The following is a 24,211-nucleotide window of genomic DNA, read 5'->3' as shown; positions in this document are numbered from 1 at the left end:
TGAGGACCCGAACACTGCCCAAGGTCACACAGCTAGTACATGGTGGAACTGTCTCCAAACCTAGCTAGTCCGCCCCTGGAGTCCATGCTCATACAGTGTCTCTCGGTGGCCGATCACTCCCATTTTCACCTTTGTCTCCCTGGCTTGCACTGAAAGCTTAACTCGTATTTTAAGCCCTTAGCATTTAAGAGCCTGCTATGTTCAGACTCTTTCAAAAATAACCCAGCCTTCCTGGCAGATACAGTTGCTTTCTGTAAACTTCATTTTCAAGGGAACCACACTATTCAAAGAAGGAGTGAGGCTGAATAAAAATAACCAAATTCTCTGTAGAACCAATGAATTTCTGGATCCGTAGCAAACAGCTCTCTGGCATGGTGGCACTCTCTGAAGTACGCCCTCCCTAAGTTAGAATTCCATTGTCTTCATCTGCCATACAACCTGAAAATAGTATCATTTTTTTTCCTGTCCCCACACTTCAGCTTTCTTCTTTCAGTCAGTATTTTGGAAAGTCCACAAAACCCAGGGGCGTCCCTGTCGTTGCCCTGTGGTCGATGTAAAAACCAGACGATGCCAGGCTGACCCGAAGCCTTTCAAATGGATCAAACTGCACATTAGTCACTGGCAAAGTTTTCTGGTCCCTTTACCTCAGAGACTACTCAGTTCCTCATTCTTGACACCCTCCGGTCCTGAAGCAATAGCAAGAAAAAGACATGAGTACTTTTTTGAGGACACCTCCTACTCTTTCCTTCAGTGCTGGTGACTGATTCCTACATAGTGGTGACCTTGAAGGGTCCTGACATCCAAAGGGATTGGGCTTCTAAACGCTAGATCCCTTCTTGTGCTCCGCTTAAGTGAGAGCCTACCTGATTTCACCCAAGCGAAGCGTTTCATCATGCCTTACACTGGTGCATTCCTGTGCTCTGAGCACTTAGGACTGAAATTACATGGTCTATTTAGTGCTTTTCACCGTTCACTGACTGCTAAAGAAGTCCCTGTAGAATATGTCATCATAACAAAGGCTGATTTCACATGTTGACACCAAGGCCCGAAACTGGCATTGGCGATCCAGGGACGGTGCAGGCACAGCAAGCAATTTTGGAGCAAACCCAGAACTTTTCATTCCCTGTCCTGCCCTGAAGGGCAAAGGCTTTCTTCTGCCTGTTTTAAAAGGGGAAGCACTAAGTTTATAATTATTTTTATGCCCAGAAGGCTTTTTTAAGTGCTATACCTGTTCTAGAAATTATTTGTGCTTTGAGGTGGTGGTCAAAACCAATTTAACCCTCAGCGATCTTTGTGATGAGCTTGCTCTGCAAGGACAGGAGGCCACTTCGTGGGAAAGGCCTTCTCCTTGAGAAAGGGGTGTTAGAGGATTTGAAAGCAAACTTTGGTAGCAGCTCTGGGCCAAAGTTCAGGCAAAGACGCCCTAGGGTTTCCAGGGGAGCTATATTGTTGATTAGAAAGGATTCTGTCCTTTGCTCAGGGCAGGAAACCTCTCTCCCCCAAACCCTCTGCCTGACAATGCCAGCTCTAATCAGCTTCTCAACTCTTGCGGTGAGAGATTGGATTGGGAAAAAATCAGTACTGAAAAAAATCCCAACAAAACCCTGCCTCAGTGAAATATGAATCCATTTGATGATATTTATAGTAGAAGTAGACTGGTTGAAGGGGATTCTGTCTTTTTCCAAGAAATTTTATTGGCAAGTGTAGATTCTTCCTCAAATTAATGTCAGAAAGACTTCCATCAAAGATTCGTTGCTAGATGGGATTCCTGTCTACTTTCTTTTCCTTCTAAGCTATGGACTGCTTGTACAGATTAAAATATTTCTAATGATTGTATAGTTGGGAGATCCTGGATTTAGGTCACTCACTTCCTCAAAAAGAGACAAGATGAGCTAAGGAAATAGGATGACCGACTCTTCCCAGTGCTGGCCCCGAAAGCCCTGGAAACCCCCTCAGTCCCAGGCAAACCAGGATGGCTGGTTACCCTTTAAGGAAATGTAGTGTATTTTCAATAGTTTAGCTGAATTTATCACAGAATTCTGACTTATAGGATTCAGGAAAGTAAAAATACGGTCTATTCTGTTACTATGATTTTAGTGTTGGGGCTTTCTCAAGGGAGGAATCTGTGGTCTACTATAGGGGGCTGGAGGACCAACTAGAGGAGAAAGGGTGTCCATGCTGTCTTTGCTTTAAATGCCATTATCTCCATGCTACTTCCTTTTTATGGCTCCTGTCATCATTTTAAAGGTACAACAGTTAAGAAGATAAATTACATTAAATAGAAAAAAATTCAATTTTATAAAACAAGAGCTGAATAGGTGTCAGATCTAAGGATTTGCATGTAGGGAGTGCACTTACTTGAAGAAACTTACTATGACCTGGACATATGTAACTCAGTTATCAGAGCTCATAGCGGAGAGTGCTGCCGAAGGCCGCAGTGTCCTGACAGATCACCACAGGCCAAGTCCATGGGCTTGGGTATCCATGGCCAGCCAGGTCCCTGACAAGACTCTGTCTCCTGCCTAATCTCATGGCAGAGACTTGGGGTTACATTGCTTCTGCTCCCCTTTCTCCTTCCCTTGATTTCCATCAATCCATCAACCCTACTTCCCTTCTCGTGGATCTTTTACCCAGAATTCATTTGTGACTGAAAGTCGTGATGAGGGTACAGATGAAAACGTGTTCTCAGCTAGTAGGAAGGGGGAAGTCCCGTGGCTACACAGCATCCTCTAAGATGTACCGTTCCAACTTGAACAATACATACAACATTATAAGTGGCCTGCTTCCTGGAGTATATCCTCCATGCACAAAACAACCGGCATTAGCCTTTTACTTTATTTCCATCCCGTCATTTGTTCATCACGTATTTTTTAAAAATGGAGCTGTGGTCGTGTATGTACAGGTATGCCTACTTTTGTCTCATACTTTTTATACTTACTGCTTTGTCACAAGCGTTTTTCCGTGTTGTGGTATGGTCAGATGTACTAACTTTTTAAATGTGCTTCTTACATAGATCTGCAACTATGTGGGACCTGCAAAGGTCATTGTCCAGTTGGTCACAAATGGGAAAAACACCCACCTGCATGCACACAGCCTGGTGGGAAAACACTGTGAGGACGGGATCTGCACTGTAACTGCCGGACCCAAGGACATGGTGGTCGGGTAAGTGAGGGTGTGTGATACTGTGGCAGGCAGCAGCGGATTGCATGGCACCCGGGATTTTGACTGAGTATGTCCTTTTCATTAGGAACCTTCCCAAGACTCTCAGAGGGCCTTAAAATGAAACTGTGAGCTCTCACTTGGACTCCAAGGAAAAAGATACCTACATGTCTGGGTTTTCTTGAGTTTGTACCATGATTCTGGCCTAATTATTTATAGCACCCCCTTTTAGTCTCAGAAGTGGCCCAATTTGGATGATAAATTATATGGTCATTTAATCTATGAGGCATTTGTGCAATTTTTAACTGTATCTTCCTTCTGGAAATAAAGATAAGAACCAATTAGAAGAAATGGAATGACGGCAGAAATAAATACCTTATAGATGGGTTTATATTTTTGATGATTCTTTTAATGAACTATTAAGTCTGGATTTATAGGGTGAACATTTTGAGCATAAAAAAAGATAGATAAATATTGTTTTAGTTCTCTGCTATTTAGAAAGTATACACAGATAAGAAGCCCAGGAATGCAAATTTGTTTTGGCATTCATTAGACTTGAAATGTAAATACAAAGGGACATATTCATTTAAAAGTTAGACAGAACAAGCAATTTTAAGTGAATGAAGTATAATAAAAGAAATTCAGCCCAAAAGGAGTAAGAAACTTTAAATTAATTTTGTTTAATTCTTAAGAATATCCTTCTAGGGTTTCCTAATACTGGTTTAAACAGCTAATGATAAAATCCCAGTTAATCTGGACTAGTCACTCAAAAGAAAAGAGCTGTTTAAATCAGCTGTAATTAAGTTGATGGTAGCATTTCAGGCTTTGAATTCGATCACGTTTTAAGTTGGTGGTTATTGGGGAGGTTGAGCTTTCGTGTTCCTAGGTATTTCTTTGTTTGACTGTGAAAATATTCAAGTGTGAAAAACCTAGAGAGAGAGCTTTCTTTTAAGTCACTAAAACTGATTCTTTTGATGTTGAAAAAAAAAAAGACTCTAGATTGGAGGAAGAAGCTTAAATTGATTTGAAAAATTCAGTTGTGCTTTATATGAACTTGTTTCAACATTCTCTTGAAAGACTGGCCTGTTTCCTGTTGAGTGTCACAGCTGGTTCATCGTCTGTTTTGGAATACTCTTACAGTTCCTGACTGACCCATGAGAGCTTTGAAATGCAGGGTAATTGTCAGAGTTTCAGACTAATTGATCACTTAGTGTTTCTGCGGATTTATCTCGGTAGGCTGCTATCAGTTTGAAGTGTTGGTCCTGTTTAATCTGTGTGATAATCATATCCTTTAGAGGAAATTATAGATGAATTTCCTTACTAATAATATCTGTTATTATAAAACTGCCAGTATGTTGTCTATAATTTGGTGTTTCTGTGGCTTGGCTTAGTAATCTTCTAGGATTTTAGAAGGAGCTAATGGTTATTGGGTTTGAAACCTACAGCGGGAAGAGAAGTTCCCTGTTTCTAAGGAAAGGAAGGAAATCCTTTCCTCTCTTGCCTTGGAGCCCCGTAGTTGGGAGAACTCATTCATTCAACAAACATTTTGAGCATCTACACTCCTAAGTTTGATCATGAAGATGTCTCGTCATGGCGCTGTGGGATTTTTGTAACCCCATACAATTCCACTGAGAAATTTGGTCAAGAGGAGGCCACTGAAGAGTTACAACAGGCTCAGTAGACTTTCTTGTTCAGAATGTTCTATGAAACGCTAGTACTCCCTTTATAATTAACCTTTAATTGAGAAACTTTTGCCTACAGTGTTTTCTAAAATATAGTACTTCCTTCATGATTTGTCTCTCTTGTTTTTTGTTTTTTGTTTTTAAGTTTCCGATGTCAGAACCTGTTGCATTTTATTAGAGAGAATATGCTAGTAATCTGGAAACCAGAATTCTCTGGTCATTTCTGTCACTCTCAGCAGTAGGATCAGAGGCAATTTGTATGACTTCTTGAGAACCGTAATTCTTTCCTTTAGAAAATATGAATGTTGGGCTACAGAATTTATCTCCAGGCCCTTGCCTCTCAGAAATTCTAGACTGAGCTAACATTAGCTAATATTATGAAAGAACATGAGCTGACTTGCGATGTGTATATTTATGGAATGTCATCGATTACTATTACTTGGTTCTAACTTGTAGGTAAGAATAGCACCTAGAGAAATTAAGGAAGATAGCCAGAGTTATTCCTTAGACTTGCCAATACTAGAAATGGAACCAAGATAACCTGTCTTCAATAATACAGCTTAGAATAAGAGTATATATTCATGAGCAGGGCACCAATCCAACATATCGAAAAGAATAAAAAAAAAAATAACTCAGGAGAGATAAATAACTTTTAAATTATCAAAGCCAGAGGGGAGCTGGGGGGGAGGGTGAAATAGGCAAAGGGGATTAAGAGTACACTTATCTTAATGAGCACTGAGTAATGTATGGAACTGTTGAATCACTATATTGTACACCAGAAACTAATACAAAGCTGTATGTTAACTATACTGGAATTAAAATTTAAAAAATAAAAGCAAATTAAAAAAAAAATAAATGAGCAAAACCAAAGAAATACTTCTCTTTGGAGTTCTCAATAAGATTTAGTTTCTATTTTCAAAGATATTTTGTTATCTAGATTAAAATATTCATGTTTTAGATAACATGAGTCACAGCTACAGGTTTGAGTGCCTACATTTGGGAGATTTTGCCTTTAAAATTTTTTTTTACTTAGCTATAATTTTTTACATTTTATTTCTTACTCATTTGTTTAGTTAGTTTTTAGTGCCTGTCCTCATAAAAATAATTTTAGTTCGGTATTTTATTTTTGACCTTGAATATAAACGGTTTGTTTCAACAACATTTTAGTTCTCTGAAATTTTCAATCAGTGGAAACTATCTGTTACTTGACTTTGCTTTAAGCCACCTTCCTCACCAATAATCACCACACCCTCTGTTTCCTGGCAGCCCTGATTTAGAGAGATCTGAAGTTGTTGGGTTTTTTTTAACTAATATTTATGGCATATACCAATTGGTAAGCACTAGAAGTGGATATATAAATACAAAGGAGAAACAAGGCCTCCCTCAATGAGCTAGTGCAAACCATATTAAATTGGTGTTTTTGTAGGTCCAAAAACAATTGATTATTGGCAGTTTCATCATGTTAACCCCGAATACACAAAAAAGATGCTGGCTGGAGAAAATGAACAAAGTATGGACTGAGATTGGAAGTGTCCAACTTCCAAATTTGGGTGTAGATTGTAAGTCAGGGTGCTTTTGAATCTTGTGCCAGCTATAAAGTCAGTGTTTGAGTCCTGAGAGGAAGAAAGGCCAGATAGAGAGGCCCCTTTAGAATCCCAACCTAATGGCATGGGGGTTTGAACCTACCCAGAGGACAGCGGTAGTTCCCAGATGATGATGATAATGATGGAAACATCTGGCACAGTACAGAGGATTTCAAACCTGAATGCTAGTTAAAGTCACCTTTGGTCACTTTATAAAAATACTGAGCCAGGCCTCCTCTCAAAGTTTCTGATCTCATTACTCTTACATAGCATAGAGCAGTGGTTCTCAAATTTTAGGTGCATTGGAACCTCCTGGAGGATTTGCTGAAATACAAACTGCCAAGCCGCACCGTCAGAGTTTCTGATTCAGTAGGTTTGGGATAGGGTTTCAAAATTTGCATTTTAATAAGTTCTCAGGAATCACTGATGCCGCTGATCTGGAGACTACACTTGGCAAACCACTGGTATAGAATATGGCATTTTGAGTAAGACACAAGATTGTAGTCCCAGTCTTATTATTAACTGTGATAGCCATCTTTTTAAAAAAAAATTTTGTCAGGTTTTACTGAAGCAAAGTATAATTTAAATACTGTAATATTTATCCTTTAAAGTGTACAGTTCTATGAGTTTTGGCAAATACTGGAATAAGCACCACAATGCAGGTGTAGAATAGTTCTGTTGCCCCCAGAATCCTGTGTGCCCCTTTGGAGGCAACTCCACCTCCCACTCCAGGCCCCGGCAATTCCTGATCTGTTTTCTACCCCTATAGTTTTGCCTATAGAATGACTTAGAAATGGACTCACGCAACATGTAGCCTTTCTGAGTCTGGCTTCACTCACTTAGCATAACGCATCTGCGATTCGTCCAGCTCGTTCCGAGTATCACCAGCTTACTCCTTTTCATCGCAAAGTCGTGTCGCATTGCGCTGATGCACGTCACGGCGTGTCAGTCCGCCTGCTGAAGAACGTTTAGTTTATTTCCCGTTGTTGATGACAGAACCACTGTTTGTGTGAACTTAGGTTTTCATTTCTTTTGGTCTTAGGTAAATACTGAGGAGTGGAACTGAAGGGATGGATCCTAAGGGTCTATTTGTTTTGAAAAGAGACTCTGCCAAGTTGTTTTCCAAAGTGGCTGTACCAGCTTGCATTCCCGCGTATTAACATTTACGATCCTCAGGCTTTTCAGTTGCGAGCTATTAGTAATATGCCTGCTCTTGTTTTCTTTTACATTTTATTCCAGAAATTTTCAAATATACACAAAAGTAGAAAGAAGACCACAATGAGACCTCACTGTACCCAACACCCGGCTTGACAATTAATTATTACATCTTGATTTAAATATACCCCCTGCCTAGGTATCATTCATTTATTGATATCTGATCGAGTTCCATTCTGTTAAGAGAATACTTGGTATGATTTCAATCCTCTTAAATTTATTGAGACTTGTTTGATGGATCAGAATATGGTGTGCTTGGTAAATGTTCTTTGTGCACTTAGAAAGAATGATTAGTCTAGTCAGATTGAATGCATGTTCTGTAAATGTCAGTTAGGTCAATTTGTTTGATAGTGTTGTTCAAGTCTTCAATATCCTTACTGACTTTCTCCCTACTTGGTCTGTCAGTTCTTGAGAGAGAGGTGCTGAAATCTCTGAAGGTATTTATAGATACCTAGTTCTTCTCCCAGTTTATGAGATTCTGCTTCTTGTATCGTGAAGCTCTTTTATCAGGCACATAAACATTCAAGATTCTTATGTCTGCTTAATGAATTGATCCCTTTGTCATTATGAGATGACCCTCTTTTATCCCTGGTAATATTTTTTGCTCAAAAATCTACCTCGACTGATACTAATATATAGCTATTTCAGATTTTTTTTAAGAAAAAAAAAAGATTTTATTTATCTATGCAAGAGAGAGAAAGCAAACAGGAGGGGGGTGCGCAAAGGAAGAGGGAGAAGCAGACTCCCCACTGAGCAGGGAGCTCACCCCGGGGCTCGATCCCTGGACCCTGGGATCATGACCTAAGCCAAAGACAGACACTTAACCAACTGAGCCACCCAGGCATCCCCCCAGCATTCTGCTCATTAATGTTAGCGTGGAACATTTTTTTGCCGGTCCTCTTAGTTTTAACCTATTTGTGTCTTTATAGTCAGAGTAAATATGCACTGCAAATAGTTGGGTCTTATTTTTTTTATTCAATTTGACACTCTCTGCCTCTTAATTGAGGTCTTTAAATAATCTATATTTAATCTGATTACTGATAGGGCTGCGTTTCGCTCTACCATCTTGCTATTTGTTTTCTGCTTATCGCATCTGATTTTTGTTCCCCTTTTCCTCTTCTTGCTGTCTTCTTTTAGATTACTTATTTGATATTACTTTATCTTCTTTTTAGTTTATACCTCTTTCTAGTTTTCAGAAACTGTTTTACAGCTTGCTATACTACACACCTTTAATTTGTCACAGTCTACCTTTACGTAGCATTATACTTCCTCGTATATAGTTAATATGAACAGTACCTCCATTTCCCCTGTCTCCGCCCCTGTGCTATTGTGTGCCCTAGTTTACATCCACAGATGGGATAAGTTCCACAATATACTGTTTCTTAAATTTTTGCTTTAAGTGCTCAATTATTTTTTTATTAGTTTCATAGGTAGAATTCAGTGATTCATCAGTTGCATATAACACCCAGTGCTCATTACTTCAAGTGCCCTCCTTAATGCCCATCACCCAACTACCCCCCCAACCCCCCTCGCTTCCAGCAACCCTCAGTTCTCTATAGTTCAGCATCTCTTATGGTTTGCCTCCCTCTCAATTTTTGTCTTATTTTATTTTTCCTTCCCTTTCCCCTATTCATCTGTTTTGTTTCTTAAATTACACATATGAGAGAAATCATATGGTATTTGTCTTTGACTGACTTATTTCACTTAGCATAATACCTTTTAGTTCCATCCACATTGCAAACAGTAAGATTTCATTTTTTGATGCCTGAGTAATATTCCATTGTATATATATATACATACCACATCTTCTTTATCCCTTCATCTGTTGATGGATATCTGGGCTCTTTCCCTATTTTGGCTATTGTGGACATGGCTGCTATAAACATTGGGGTGCAGGTGCCCCTTCAAATCACTAAGTTTGTATCCTTTGGGTAAATACCTAGTAGTGCAGTTGCTGGGTCATAGGGTTGTTCCATTTTTAACTTTTCAAGGAAACTCCACACTGTTTTCCAGAGTGGCTGCATGCTCGATTATCTTTTAAAAGAAATTTTAAATAAGGAAAAAAGCATTTATATTTAACCACATATTTATCATTGGCAGTGCTCTTCATTCTGTTTCATAGGTCAAGATTTCTGTCTGGCAGCATTTTCTTCTGCCTGAAGCCCTTCCTTCCCTTTTTCTTCTACTGCTGGTCTGCTGCTAATAAATTCTTCAGTTGTCATACATATTTAAACTCTTTATATTGTCTCTGTGTTAGAAAGATAGTTTTGAAGACTATAGAATTCCAGGTTGACAATGTTCTTTTTTCACATTCTCCAAATGTGCTGCCCCAGGGTCTTTGGCTTGCCTTGTGCCAGCAAGAGACCTGCCGTCATTCTCGTATTTTGTGCCTCTTCACATAGTGTGTCACTTTTTTCTCTGTCAGCTTTTCAAATTTTCTCTTCATTAATTTTAATTTCTCTTTGCTAGTTTGATGCAATTTTATTATGGGCATTAGCATAGGTTTATTCATTTTTTTGTGCTTTGGGGTTCACTAAGATTTTTAGATCTCTGGGTTTAGAATTTTTTATTAAATTTTAAAACATGTCGGCATTATTTTTTCAAAATATTTTTTCCATCCACTCCTCTTTTTCCTCTTCTTCTGAAACACCAATTTCTTGTATGTTTGGCTGTTTGAAATTGTCCCGTATCTCACTGGTGATCTGTTATTTTTAAAACTTGTTCTTTTTCCTGTGTTTCATTTTGAATAGTTCCATTACTGTGTCCTCAAGTTCACTAATCCTTTGGTTTATAGTGTCTAACATACTCCTAATTCCATCTAGTTATTTTTCTTTTCAGCTGTTGCCGTTTTCGTCTCTGTAGGTTTGTTTGGCATCTCTTTTATTTCTTGCATGTACTCCTTAACGTATTAAACCTTTTACCCTCTTAACCATATGGAACATATCTATAATAACTATTTCAATGTATGTGTCTACAAATTTTGTGTTCTGTCTCATTTCTGGATCTGTTTCTATTGATTGGTTTCTATCCCCATTATAAGCTGTATTTTCCTACGTCTTTGTATGCCTGGCAATTTTTGATTGAATGGTGGACATTTTGAATTTTGGATTGTTGCATGCTGGCTTTTTTTTTTTTTTTTTTTTTGGTATGCCTTTAAATATTTTTGAACATTGGGATAAAATTAAATTTGGGAACAGTCTGATCCTTTTTAGACTTACTTCTTAGCTAAGGAAACCAAAGCAACCTTTAGTCTAGGGTTAATTTGACACCATTACTAAGCCAATAACTTTCTGAATATTCATCCTGATGATTCATGTATTACAAGATTTCTTGAACTATTCCAGCCCCATGTGTGCTCCAAGGAATGTTTTGTCTGCTTATTTCTGGTGTTTTGTTTTTTTTTTTCCCCAGTCTCAGGTTGTTTCCTTACACACATGCTCTGATCAGTACTTAGCTGAAGTCTCAAGGCAGGGCCACTGTACATCTCTGATTATCTCTGTGTGTGTGTTTCTTTCTTCTCTGGTTCTCTGACTGTGAATTCTAGCCTCTTCAGCCTCCCCAAATTTTTAACTCTGTCGCCAAAACTCAGGGAGATTGCCAGGTTCTGTTTAGGTCTCCTTTCTTATGCTGCAGCCTGGAAAGTCTAGGCATTAAACAAGCATTATTGTAGGATTCAACTTAGTTGTTTTTCTTAAGGATCACTGTCCTGTGCTGCCTGTTGTTCAGTGTTGGAAAACCATTTTTTCATGTGTTTTATGTTACTCAAGGTGCAAGGTTCAATCTGGTCCCTGTTACTCCCATGATTATCTGAAATAGAAGATTTGTTTCTGTATTGTTTCATTTATTACCAGAGTAAATAAGTTATTCACATAAGGATGATGCCCTTTTCACAGGGATTAGTTAAAGAATATACATGAAAATTGCTTTCTATATGGCAAAGTGTAAGGTGTTACATAGGTGTTTGTCACTGTCACTGCCTTTATACGGGTAGCTGTGGATGATTTCGTAGGAGTATAGCCTGAAAGGCCAAAAGATGAAGGTGTTGTTTCTAAAAACTGCCTATGCTTCCATGCATATCAGTGTGTCATGTTGCATATTTTTCTGTGCTGTATTAACTCATGCATTCGTTTATTGAACAGACATTTATTAGACACCCGTATTATTAGACACCCATACGTCAAGCACTGTTCTAGGCACTGCAGATCTTTGCCCTCAGGAGCTTACATTCTGTTGGTCTATTTTCTTCTCCATGTGTCTCAGCTCTCCTGCTTTTCTTTTTGAGCGTAGTTGACACACAATGTTACATTAGTTTCAGGTGCACAATATAGTGATTGGACAGATTCATGCATCGTGCTAGTTCATGTCCTACGTTTTCTGTCTCTGTCTGGACATGTTTCTCATTGTGTCTCTGGGCCTCTGTCTAAGAGCTCATCTCGTTCTGCCTTCACCTCCTATATTTTCTTCCTCTAGTTCATCTAATCTTCCCACATTATCTTATTCTTTGTTTCATCCAGTCCAGTTGTCATAATATTTGTCTTCCGTTACTAATTTTTCTTTTTTCTTTCTGGGTAAAAGCCAGAGCAAAAGAAGAGTCTTTGTAAAAGCTGACAAGGCCTTAAAGGATCTGTGAGCCCACTTATCTCTCTGAACTTTTCACTTACTACTCACCTCTTGTTGATTTTCCTCCAGCAACTTTGGCCTCCTTGCCACTGTTGTCTTTTTGAAAACACCAGTTATGGTCCTACCTCGGGGTCTTGGCACTTGCTGTTCCTTCTGCCTTGAATGCTGTTCTTCCATATATCCACATCTTTTCCCTCACTTTCTTCGAGTCTTTGCTCACTTGTCACCTTTTCAATGAGGCCTTTTCTGGCCTCTCCCTATTTTAAAACATCATGTCTTCTACTACTACCTTTCCTTTTCTCCATTCCTACCTCATTTTTCTTGGTAACACTTATTACCTTCTAAATTATACTGTAAAATCTCTTCTTTGGTTACACTAGCATATAAATTCTGCGGAGGGAGGCATTCCCTGGGTGCTGACAAAAGGACCTGGGACAGTGCCTCGCACAAATAAGGAGCTGAACACATACTTGTTGAACAAATGGGTCTCCTCGGTAAAGTCCTTTTTTGTTTGTTGTATTATGTTTCTTGAATATGCTTATTTGTTTCATGTACTTTAAAAAATGAATGACTGGAATAATTTATGTTTTTTCTTAAAATCCCTTAACTTGTTTTATTTAGCTTATTAACGTATTTTCTGAGGAGATGGGACTCCACTGTAGACTTTAAATCCCATCCAGAAACCCATGGATGATCCAAAAGAAAAAAAATCCTTCCAAATATAATATTCCTCTTATTCTTTAAAAAAATTAAATAAGTTAGTACTATATTCAGAATTTTTTAAAAAATCTTTAACAGCTCTCCTAGAAAATACTTCAAAATGAGTCTAGGTAAAACTTCCTTACTAAGACATATATGTGTGTGTACCCCACTCCCTTAATTGTCATTTGAAAGTCTAATAAACCCTGAAAACCAAAAGATTCTGCTGAGTTTGCCACAGACTCATGTGGTGGCAAAACCGAATCCGACCTGATGTGCAGTGGTTTGTAGTCTTTATTATTCCATTTGTGAGTCTACTTTATATGTTTCACTGCAGACATAGTAACGGGTTTGATTATAGTGTGGGCCCCAGCAATTGAGGGCCCCTAGATTCTTTTTAAAAGCCACTTTGCTAAAGTAAAACCAGGCTCTCGTCATTGACAGCCTAACTTTTGGTGGTGGTTGTCACTGTTACTGCTTTTTCTCCAGCTTTGCAAACTTGGGTATACTTCATGTGACAAAGAAAAAAGTATTTGAAACACTGGAAGCACGGATGACAGAGGCATGTACGAAGGGCTACAATCCCGGACTTTTGGTGCACCCTGATCTGGCTTACTTGCAAGCGGAAGGCGGAGGAGACCGGCAGCTCACAGGTGAGCGTCATGCCCTCAGCCTGGGCCTTTGAGATCGGGACCTCCTTTACTTGTGGTGGGTACACTAGATTCTCATCTGTCTGCCCCAGGTTTCTCCTCCTCCCAGACTGGACCTCAAGCTGCTGACACACTTTCCCTGCTCAGAAACCTTTGATGGCATCCTGCTATCTTCTAGAATAAAATCTGTGCCTCCACAGCCTGGTATACAAAGCCCTCAGTCTGGCCCCAGCTACCTTTCCAGCTTTATCTCCAACCCTGCCATGTACCCGCTTCTCCCCATCACTGCCCCTGAACACCTGACGCAGATTCCTACCTTTGTATGTGTCTTCCTCGACCTCAAACACTGCACCCTGCCCTCTTCAGCCTGTCAAAACCAATGCGTGAGTCAACACTTAGTTCCTCTGGTTTAGTTTCCTCCGTTTTACCTGCCCGGCTCACTTTATTAGAAGGAATCCCTTCTGGCTCTTCTGGCACATCGTAAACTACTCCGTTTCTCATAAAAATGCTGTGATTTTATGTTTCCCTACTTTTACTTCTATTTTTTCTTTCAACCCCAATCCCTGTGCTACCACACGTGCCATTTCTGCTTTCACACGTTGGCCATTAGTCTGGTCATCCTGTCATCATCTGATACTCAGGAGACCCAAAACAGATCACTGTTTTTCCACTAACCACATTCTCATGTCCAGACTCGAAACCTTCATGTCACCTTTGAGTGAATCTTCCTTCTTGCTTCCAAAACCTGTGGCCCCACTCCCCTGTGCTCTTTCTTGCGCTCCACTCCTCCCTCCATTTTCCTTGCTCTGCTTCTCTCCGTCCCCACCTCTGAGCCAGTTTACACCCTGGGGCCAGATGGATCTTGCAAAAGCCTATGCTCACCACTACTCAGTATCTCCCTGCTGCCTACAAAATCCAAATTCGTAAGCTGGCCTTTTAGGCCTTTCAAAAGCTTGCCCCTGTCTGCATTTCCAAGGCTCTTTCCCACGACACCCCTTCATGTCAAACTGGATTATTCCATAGAAACACCACAATTTCTCACTTCCTCTCCTTGGCACATTCGTTCTATTCTTGCTGTTCCCTCTTCCTGGAATGCCTTTATTTACTTTCTTCGTATGTTCAAGTTGTACCATCCTTTCGAGACTGAAAACATATGTCTCTTCTGCTCCAAAGCCTCTGGATTCTCCCCTCCTTTGAAATTCCCTGTCTCTTACCTGTGGCGCTTTTACAGTACTCTCCACTTGAATTATCACCTTTGATGATACTATAACTTAAATACAAGCAGCTCCACCAGCACGAAGCTGCATCAGGAGGCGAGGAGGGAGTCAGATGCCCTGGAGTCATTCAGTTTCTCCAGAAAAATTGTTTGAGTACTCCCTATGTGCCAGGCACTGTGCTAGGTGCTGTGGCATGAACATGGTCCCTGTGCACAGGGAGCTTTTGGAAGCCTTAATTTTCACATTTCACAATACAACTGATGCATAATCAGCTTATTGCATTCTATGGCCACACATCTTTTGGGCCCTTAACTGTAACTGTAGGGAGAAAAAGGAGAAGTCAGGGGAACGTAAGAAAGGACAGAGGCAGTCTGATACACGGAGGAGAGTTTTCAGTATCATCCAGAGAAAATGCAGGTCTTCTTTTGATGCCTTTAATTTGGATGACATAAATGAGACACTTTAAATAATTTTATTAGCAATACAAACAGTTTCAAAAGAAAAAGATTTTTGTTTTCAATTCATGTTTTTGTATTTGGGCTTTATAAAGTCATCTTATCTAAAGTGTTCTGGCTTCACTCTTTCCCTGGCCATGAATGCGCTGTGCTGTATGGTCGTAGATCGGGAAAAGGAGATCATCCGCCAGGCAGCTCTTCAGCAGACGAAGGAGATGGACCTCAGCGTGGTGCGGCTCATGTTTACAGCTTTTCTTCCAGACAGCACCGGCAGCTTCACGAGGCGCCTGGAGCCCGTGGTGTCAGACGCCATCTACGACAGCAGTGAGTCCTTGACTTCTAACAGGAGGCAGCTTGATACAGTGTCACGTTGAGACTTTTAACCCAGCCCTGGCAGTTACTTACTAGCTCAGAGTCCCAGGGCAAGCAACTTAGTCACTTGGAGGCTCACATTTATCATCTGCAAAATGGGAATACTAAAATCCTGCTTGAAAGATGTCTAGATTAAAAGCGAATGTTACGAGTCATGCAATAAATATGGTTCTCTTTTCTCCAATGTGCATGCTAGACTTTTATGTGCCATTTGAGGATGGCAGATCTCTTATTATTTATGAATTTATGAATACCAACCATTGTTGGTGCTCCTGGAAAAATACCTCATTATTTTCTGTTGAGGTTCTAAACAGATGTGAATAAAAACAACTGTTATTCTTATCCGTCTTCTTTCTTGCATGTTCTAGCTTTTTTCAAAGTAAGAACTTCAAGTTAACTGAATGAGTGGTCTAGACAGTATATGACTTCAAAATTCTATTTCAGTCTGTAGTTCCTCATACTTTTTAAAAGAGTTTTACAGTGGTCTTCAGCTTTACCCTGCAGATTTCTTGTTTGGTGTGCATGGGATTTATTAAATCAAAGAAGGCTGCAAGCGTGGTTCTTAGGCTCACTGCAAGTTTATAGAGTTCGGTCTAAGGAGGAAACTCCGTGCCCCACGTACAACAACTGACCGATTTCTCTAATTTAAACAAGTTGGAAGGGAAGTGAAAGAGTTATAAAATGATGTATACTTGTATACTAAAGATCACCTTAAAATGCAGCTGTGGGAGCAAAAAAAAAAAAAAAAAGGAAGCTTTATACTATTACCACAAGAAACTTTTGCCCCTAACCACACAGAATTCTAATTTAGTCTGGGGAAAAGAACTATAACCTCTCCATTTTTTTCTCTCAGTAAAATAAGAATTTATAAGCAGTTTAAGAAAATTGGGTGCTTTTTCTAAATCTTTAGGACTCTTGTAAACAGTATATCAGTATCTTGGAAATAATTGAAGGTCTTGACCTACATGAAATTCCACAAATCCATTGGCTTGGTACTTCCTGAAACATCAGAAAAGCTCTTTCTCTTTCTGTATGAATCTTTCTTATCGTGTTAGTGGGAGAAATAAATATTGCTCCTTTCTGCCTCATGTGTTTAGGTAGTAATGAAAGATCCATGCTCAAGAAGTGAGGACTTCTGAAAGCTTTTTTATTTGTATCCTTGTTAAAGCAATATAAGCAAAAGCATCTATTTATTTTTTAATTCAAGTATAATTAACATAACAGTATTATATTACTTTCACACATACAACGTATCGATTAAACAATTTTATACGTTGCTTAATGCTCACCACAATAAACTATTTGAACTTTGTTTTGGTTATTGTGCTAAGGGCAGGGTTCCCCATAAAAGATTAGCTTATAAAACTGAGGATAAAGCATGACGTTTGTTGTTTTTCTCCTGTGGACAGAAGCCCCCAATGCGTCCAACTTGAAAATTGTAAGAATGGACAGGACAGCTGGATGCGTAACCGGAGGGGAAGAGATTTATCTTCTCTGTGACAAGGTTCAGAAAGGTAAATATATGCTCTGGTCTCAGAATGTGAAATGTAATTCTGAGTGAGTCTGTCAGTCCCTTTTTAGCAGTAAAGCCAGTAATATGCCTTTTCTGCCATAGAACTCTTTAGAAAATTTATACATTTCACCTCTTCCAAATATGTCTGTGGTTTTTTTTTTTAACCCACCTAATTCATTTTAAAACTTTCAATAGAAGTGAAGAGAAATTAAAAAAGTAATGATCAGGCAGTGACATTTCAGTGTTTCTGTACTTTAAACTCTGGTATCTGAACTTAAACTAAAATAAATGAGTAATAGCCCATGCTTCACACACACACACACACACACACACACACACACACGTGCCCATGCATACAGAGTAAATAATGTTTTATATAGTGTAAAATTGTTAATTTAGTTTCTCTTATAAGGCTTCGTTGCAACACTGAGAGAGCTTCTCCAAAACTTCCATGTGACACTCTGATGTCGATTATGAAAAAGAGAATAAGGACTATAGGGAAATTCTCACAGCATATTTGTCATAATTTTCACTTTCAGAAAAGGTTCTTGGCATTTACCTTTCATTAGTAATGGTACAAGATTTATAAATTAGCAAAGGTGAAGGAGATTGTGCTGTTTTCTCAAACAACTCGTTTTTAAACTACAGCGATCGTGTGGCATAATAAAGATCTACTCACTACAAAGTGACAAGCATTTTCAAAGTGAGGGTGCCTAACTAAAATTCTAGCTCCTAAATAAAAGAATGATGGCTTTAAAAAAAGAAAGCTCTCATTTATTTGAGGCCAATGGCCTGAGATTTAAAAGTCAGAAAAAAATACAATCCAATTTTAAGGTAAAGGTGTATGTATCTTTATCCAAAAAAAGTTTACTCTTTCTCTGCATATCCTGATATTGGCCTTCTTTTAACCCATTCTATCCAGGTAATATGTGTGCATTCAATGAGTAAACACAATCTGAGTACCTTTATTTATAAATGTAATTCTTAATCATTATCATTACACTGGAATGGCTTATTAAGAGAAGTCTTGTACCTGGCTTAAAGAGTCTGAATAACCAGGTCCACTTTAAACCTACCTGAAGGCAAAGGAATTGACCAGAAGATAATGAGATGTTTTATCCAACCCTAATATTTCTAAAATTCTATTTAATTAGAAATATGAACTTAGTTTTCATAAGTCAATAGTGCAGTCCTATAGGAAGGGAAGTGAAGTGAAGCCAGGGAGATGCCAATCTGAGTTATATTGTCATATTTCTGCAGAACTAGAATCCATGACACAAGTGTGAAATTAGGCATTCTTATTCATATTCTTATTTCATCCAAAGGGACTTGGCTGATACAATATTTTTAACAACTTTTCAGTATGGACTGATAAAGTATTATAGGGAAGCAGCATAGTAGAATGTTTATGAGCCTGGAGTCTGTGTTCAACTTCTCCATTTACTAGCTTTTCAACCTTGGATAAGTCACTTAACCTCTCTGGACTCCATTTTCTCTTCTGCAAAATGAGGATATTAAAGTACACCTGCATCACAGAGTTATTGGGAGGATGAAATCAGTTAATGTATACATATAAATCACTTAACATAGTGTCTGCCATAGAGTGTACTTTATATAAGTTAAATATTATTATATAGATCTATATGGAGTTTGAACCACGTTTTCGGATTCTGAATTCCTCAATATCCTTCATGTTCCTCAGGAATGAATCGGGTTAGTGATGGAGAAGTGGGAAGGTCAAAGACTGATTAAGAGAAAAGTCAGATCAAATAGGTAAATCTAGTATTCTCTCAATGTAAATGAAACTCGGGGTCCATTACTGTGGTAACTAGTAAAACGGTAATTTGTGAAAATTTTTAAATGATTCAAAAGTCTATGTCATATTAATTACTTTTTAAAAGTTTAAGTACATACTAGGTAGAAACTTGAACCAGCTGCATTTTTCAGTGTGCTTATAAATATTATTACTCTATGTGAAATTATACGTCTGAATGTGACTGTTTGCAGATGACATCCAGATTCGATTTTACGAAGAGGAGGAAAATGGTGGGATCTGGGAAGGATTTGGAGATTTTTCCCCCACAGATGTTCATAGACAAGTAAGTGGATGATGATGGTGGTGATGACGATTTTACATTTTCTGTCTTGTTGAAATTCAGTACTTGATCTCCATGTATGAAAAAGGAAAAAAATCATAAACACTTATTTAACTTTCATAAAAGAGTACTATTTTTAAGACTTGCAGGTCTTCCAGAAAAGTTTTCTACCACAGAATTATGAGCAAGGCCTTAGACCACTGGCTCTGAGGTCTTGTCATGACATTTCATTCGGGTGTCTCGTCACCTACCCATTAAGGCAATGGCCATCGGGTCCTTTTGTGGAAATATTTTAAGTATTTGTATTAGTCTGTTCAGACTGCCATAACAAAATACCATCAACAGGGTGTATTTAGCAACAGAAATTTATTTCATCACAGTTCTGGAGGCTAAAAGTCCCAGATCAAAGCCTGACAGAGTTGGTTCCTGGTGAGAGCTCTCTCCTCCTGGCCTGCAGACAGCCACCTTCTGGCTGGGTCCTCACAGGGCAGAGAGAGAGCTCTCTGATGTCTCTTCCTATAAGAGTACTAATCCTATCCAGTCGCAACCGTACCCTCATGACCTCATGTAAACTTAATTACTTAAAAGCCCTTTCGCCAAATATAGCCACACTAGGGGTTAGGGCTTCAACATGTGAATTTTGAGGGGACACAGTCAGTCGGTTACAATGCTCTACTGGAGTAATTATGGTGAGACCTGTTAAAGAGATATTCTAATGAAAAGCATTGAAAGGAAGAGTCTTCTACTTGAGGCTGATATTATCATGATAAATCAAGAGTTCCCAGTGACAACTGAGTATATGACTAAGAGATGAAAATGCTGTTTCGCATCCTAATCACTCTGAGTGATTGAGAAATACTATTTTCACCCCCCAAAATTGGAAACAATCCAAATGTCCATCACTAAGTGGCCAGTTAAATGAATTATGGTGAATCTGTGTGAGGAAATATTATGCAGTTATTAAAGAGAATGAGTAATTGATGAACCAATATGGAAGAATCTCACAAGTACAACATTAAAATTTTTTTAAAGATACAAAAGAAAGTGCATTAAAAAAAAGATTGAGTGTTCGTGTTTGTGTAGGCATAAAGAAACTCTGGAAGAATACAAAAGGAATGAATAACGTCACCATGTTTCCCTCTGGGAACAGGCTCACAGTGGGAACTGCCGGATTGGCGTGCCAGGAGAGGTGTATGCAGGTGTATGCATATAGTATATGCCACTGTGTACCTTTCTATATTTTACAAACTCTCGAATATATTACATAGTCAAAAAATCAAACAAGAAACTGTAAAAACATCAGACTGTTGTGGCACTACCAGAAATTAATGAGCAGGCTAGCTTAGAGGTATTACAGAATGCCCTCGATGCCTAGAGCGTTGGCCACCCTCACTTGAAAATACATGTCTCCCTTGCAGGATTTAGCTTCCTCTCCTCGTCAGCTGACCTGCAGGCTGATTGTAGTGCTATATTCTTCACTTTCATTCCACAACCAGTGTTTCTGATGTTGCTGTAAATAATTTTGGAGCATTTTAGGGCTGATTTAGAAGAGAAGAAGGAGTATGCAATGTATTTTACTCACAGAGTTATTTCTAACTGGAAGATACTTGAAATATTAGACAAATTTGCAAAACATTAGCAGAGTCTTCTATTCAATTTCACAGTGGCAGTTTAATCACAATGTATGGCTACAGAATTCTGAGTTTGTAACTTTCTCTAGGATGCTGTATTTTTTAGGATACTGTGTCTAAACATTGGGCATAAAGAATATGTTTAATGAGTTAGCATTGCTGGAAAAAAGATATAGGCCCACCCCAACATTTGGATCTTTGTATCCTGCAGTTCGCCATCGTCTTCAAAACTCCAAAGTATAAAGATGTCAACATCACAAAACCAGCTTCCGTGTTTGTCCAGCTTCGGAGGAAATCTGATCTGGAAACCAGCGAACCCAAACCTTTTCTCTACTACCCTGAAATCAAAGGTAACTCAGTTGTTTACATTCTTGTGCTTATTCCCATAAAAGGACAAAGCTGATTAGAAAAGATCAGTTGATCCTTTGAACCACTTCCTAGGAATTGGTCCCCAGACCCATTGTCCTTATTTTTAGAGAAGAGAGAAGTAACATGCTATTTTGGGGATCATGGAATTAAGTCCAGCCTTTCAAAATAGTGTTATTTTTACCAAGCTTATATGCAATTTAGACATTTGAGAATTGGTCTTTGAATTTGAGAATCAATCATTTGTTGGGGTTCGGGCAGGTGAGATGGAACGATAGGCTTGCTGTTCAGGAGAATTAGTCGCTCCATCAACTGGCCTCCAGCAACAGAATGGGAGACCCAGCCACCATGCAATGCGGAACCATAAAAATGAATAAAGCACCATTCTTTTCCTCACAAAAGACACCCCAAGAAGGGGAGAGAATAGTCTCCTTACATACTTATAATGCGAATTATGATCTCGATAAGCTCCCAAAGGGAAGGATCCATAAACACATACGAGAATGCCAAGAACCCTTGATTTGAAAGAAGCCACCAAGAAGTGAGCATCTTCAAGGTTCTTCAGCCTGGGGTTGTATTTCAGTAGTTGGGTGAGAAACAGGGAAGGAAAGGGTTTCCTAAGCTTAAGACACTTGAGGAGCTGAACGATTAGTGTTTGTTCAGAAAGAAGTGAGCCTTCTGAGCACCAAGGTGGACCACTGAAGACCAAGGCAGTTAAGGAAGGCCAGGGCCAGGCTCAGAAGTGCTGTGATTGGCAGCTGAAGAATTCTGATCGATTCTGGAGAGGGGATTGACCAGGCCTGTTTGGATGTGGAATGATGGCTCTACTTCCTTATGTGAACACTGAGGAGACTATCTGAGCAGCAGACAAGGAGTCCAAAGAGTAGTGCAAGAGTCCAAGTGAGAAAAGGTGAGGTTCATAAAAATAGTGCGAAGAAGGAAAGAAGAAGGTGATGTCGAGAAGACCCAGATGCTGGTTGGGGTAGGAGGTGAAGGAAAATTCAGGAGTCCTAGATGGTTCTAGGAATCCCAGCCTAGGAAGGCTGTTACATGGTTGAGTTGGTGAAAGAATCAAGGAAGCAAAAGTAGCTTTGAGTGGGCAAAGAGGGAGCTTAGTTTAAAACATGTCGTATTTTAGTTACCTCTGGCAAATTTCTAATAAGCTGATCAAAAGGCAGGACTGGAACTCCAGAGGGCAGGGTGGGAAATTCAGCATTGAGAATCCTCTCAGAATGAGCATGATAGGCCCCTCAGTGGGGTAATTGTTAAAAGGTATTTCTTAACCTAGAGTCCACTGTCCCCCAAAGGGTCCAAGGATAGAATGGACTTTAACATAATTAGTTTTTTTTTATAAGCCTATTTTGTATTTTATGTATTGATAACAATGATTCTAAGAAGAGAGCCATAGACTTCACAAGACTGAAAACAGGGTCATGGCACAAACAAAATCAGAAACCCCTGGGTTAGAGGGAAGTGAGACCATAGGGGGAGGTTAATGAAATGATCGTCACGGGGCACGTCCTGACCATCTGAAGCCACAAAGGTGCCATAGTGATGATGCACATGGGTGTTGGATCCTGTGATAGCAACATGTGATGCGGGATTCTTGAAGGGGGCTTCTTTTCCTAGAATTCATGTTGTGGCAGGAGCATTTAGAAGATGATTCCATGCATTCTTATTTCTTTTCAGAGGTTGTGACCAGTCTACCAATGGGTCCAATTTGTAGTGCATTCTGTTACTGTGGTATGAAAACATTGCCAACAGAAGAGCCTTTTTTCCCCTCCACCTAAAATTTCATGCAAAATCCCAGTAGGTACACCTGACGGGCTCTGGTTAAAGTAGAAGTGGGGAGCCGACCCACTCGGCCTTCCCTAGAAGCCCCTTTTCCCTTATTTCTCCACACAGCGAGAGCCTGAGGTCTTCCAAATGCTTCAGTCTGCAGAAAGATGAAAATCACTGCTTTGGACTAAACACTCTTCTTTAATAGACACAGGAGAGAAATATGGCTAATTTGGGGGGACTTTCTGAGGGAAAAAATAGATTTCTTCTCCTAAAATATGCCTTCACATAATGTCAGTTCTTTTCAACACAGAGAATTATGTTTAAAAAGGATGCCCAGATTACCTATACATGTATGTGCCTAGAAACATTCAAAGCTGAACTTAGTTTCTAGGCCACCTGTCTACCTTTTCCAGTGGTATCTATTCATCAGGAGTAAGATTCAGCAGCGGCATGTTCATTCATTCATTCATAATAGGATTTATCAGATTCTGGGGTTAGAGAATAGGGTCTCCTAAAAGTTCAAAATCCCCACCTGGATGCTTCAAGTACTTCCAGACTCTCATTGACTGAAAGCTCCATGTACTACAAACAAATAAGAAGAACCATCTGGAAAAATAAGAGAGGTTGAGCTCCACAGAAAGAATGGCCAACATACATTGTGATTAAGTCATGTGAGATTAGAACTATTTTATTGAAGGTAACAAATTACCTTCTTGATTACAAAATCCCAAGATGAAACAATCGCAAGGAGCAGTCATCACACCAGACATATGACTGGTCCGAAAAGTAGCAGGCCATTAATATAAGAGTAAGTGTGTGAAAATGAATCCAAACTATACAACCTGGGAATCATTGTACATTTCTCAGAAGTCACTGAACACACCTTCCATTGCCCCAGCCCCTGCAGCCATTCCTTGTGTCGTTGCCTAATTTTTATTGTTATTTTTATCAATTATCTATTAATTATGTCTTATCTATTAATTTATGTCTGTTGTCTTCTTCCATCTCCAATAGGAAAAATATTCTTCAGGTCATTGATTTGGTCTTTCATGTTCATTGCTACATTTCCAATATCTAGAACAGTATACGTCATATATTTCATTCAAGCCCCCACGTGGGGCTTGAATTCATGACCCTGAGTTCAAGAGTTGCATGCTCTACTGACTGAACC

The 24,211-nt window shown here is 39.2% G+C and overlaps 1 protein-coding gene across 3 annotated transcripts in view; it reads left to right on the top strand.

The window, feature by feature from the left end:
* The window catches only part of NFKB1 (nuclear factor kappa B subunit 1), a 111,760-nt gene that overhangs the window by 61,316 nt on the left and 26,233 nt on the right, over positions 1–24,211 (top strand). For all 3 annotated transcript variants that reach the window (XM_040625507.1, XM_040625508.1, XM_040625505.1), the window contains exons 6-11: positions 3,014–3,162; positions 13,448–13,611; positions 15,446–15,604; positions 17,062–17,166; positions 19,173–19,264; positions 21,104–21,242. In XM_040625507.1, coding sequence (XP_040481441.1) covers positions 3,014–3,162; positions 13,448–13,611; positions 15,446–15,604; positions 17,062–17,166; positions 19,173–19,264; positions 21,104–21,242 — 808 coding nt within the window. The remainder of the gene's footprint in view (positions 1–3,013; positions 3,163–13,447; positions 13,612–15,445; positions 15,605–17,061; positions 17,167–19,172; positions 19,265–21,103; positions 21,243–24,211) is intronic.

The sequence above is a fragment of the Ursus maritimus genome, unplaced genomic scaffold (assembly GCF_017311325.1).
Source record: "Ursus maritimus isolate PB19 unplaced genomic scaffold, ASM1731132v1 scaffold_8, whole genome shotgun sequence".
Lineage (NCBI taxonomy): Eukaryota > Metazoa > Chordata > Mammalia > Carnivora > Ursidae > Ursus > Ursus maritimus.
This window is presented reverse-complemented; position numbering and strand designations above follow the sequence as displayed.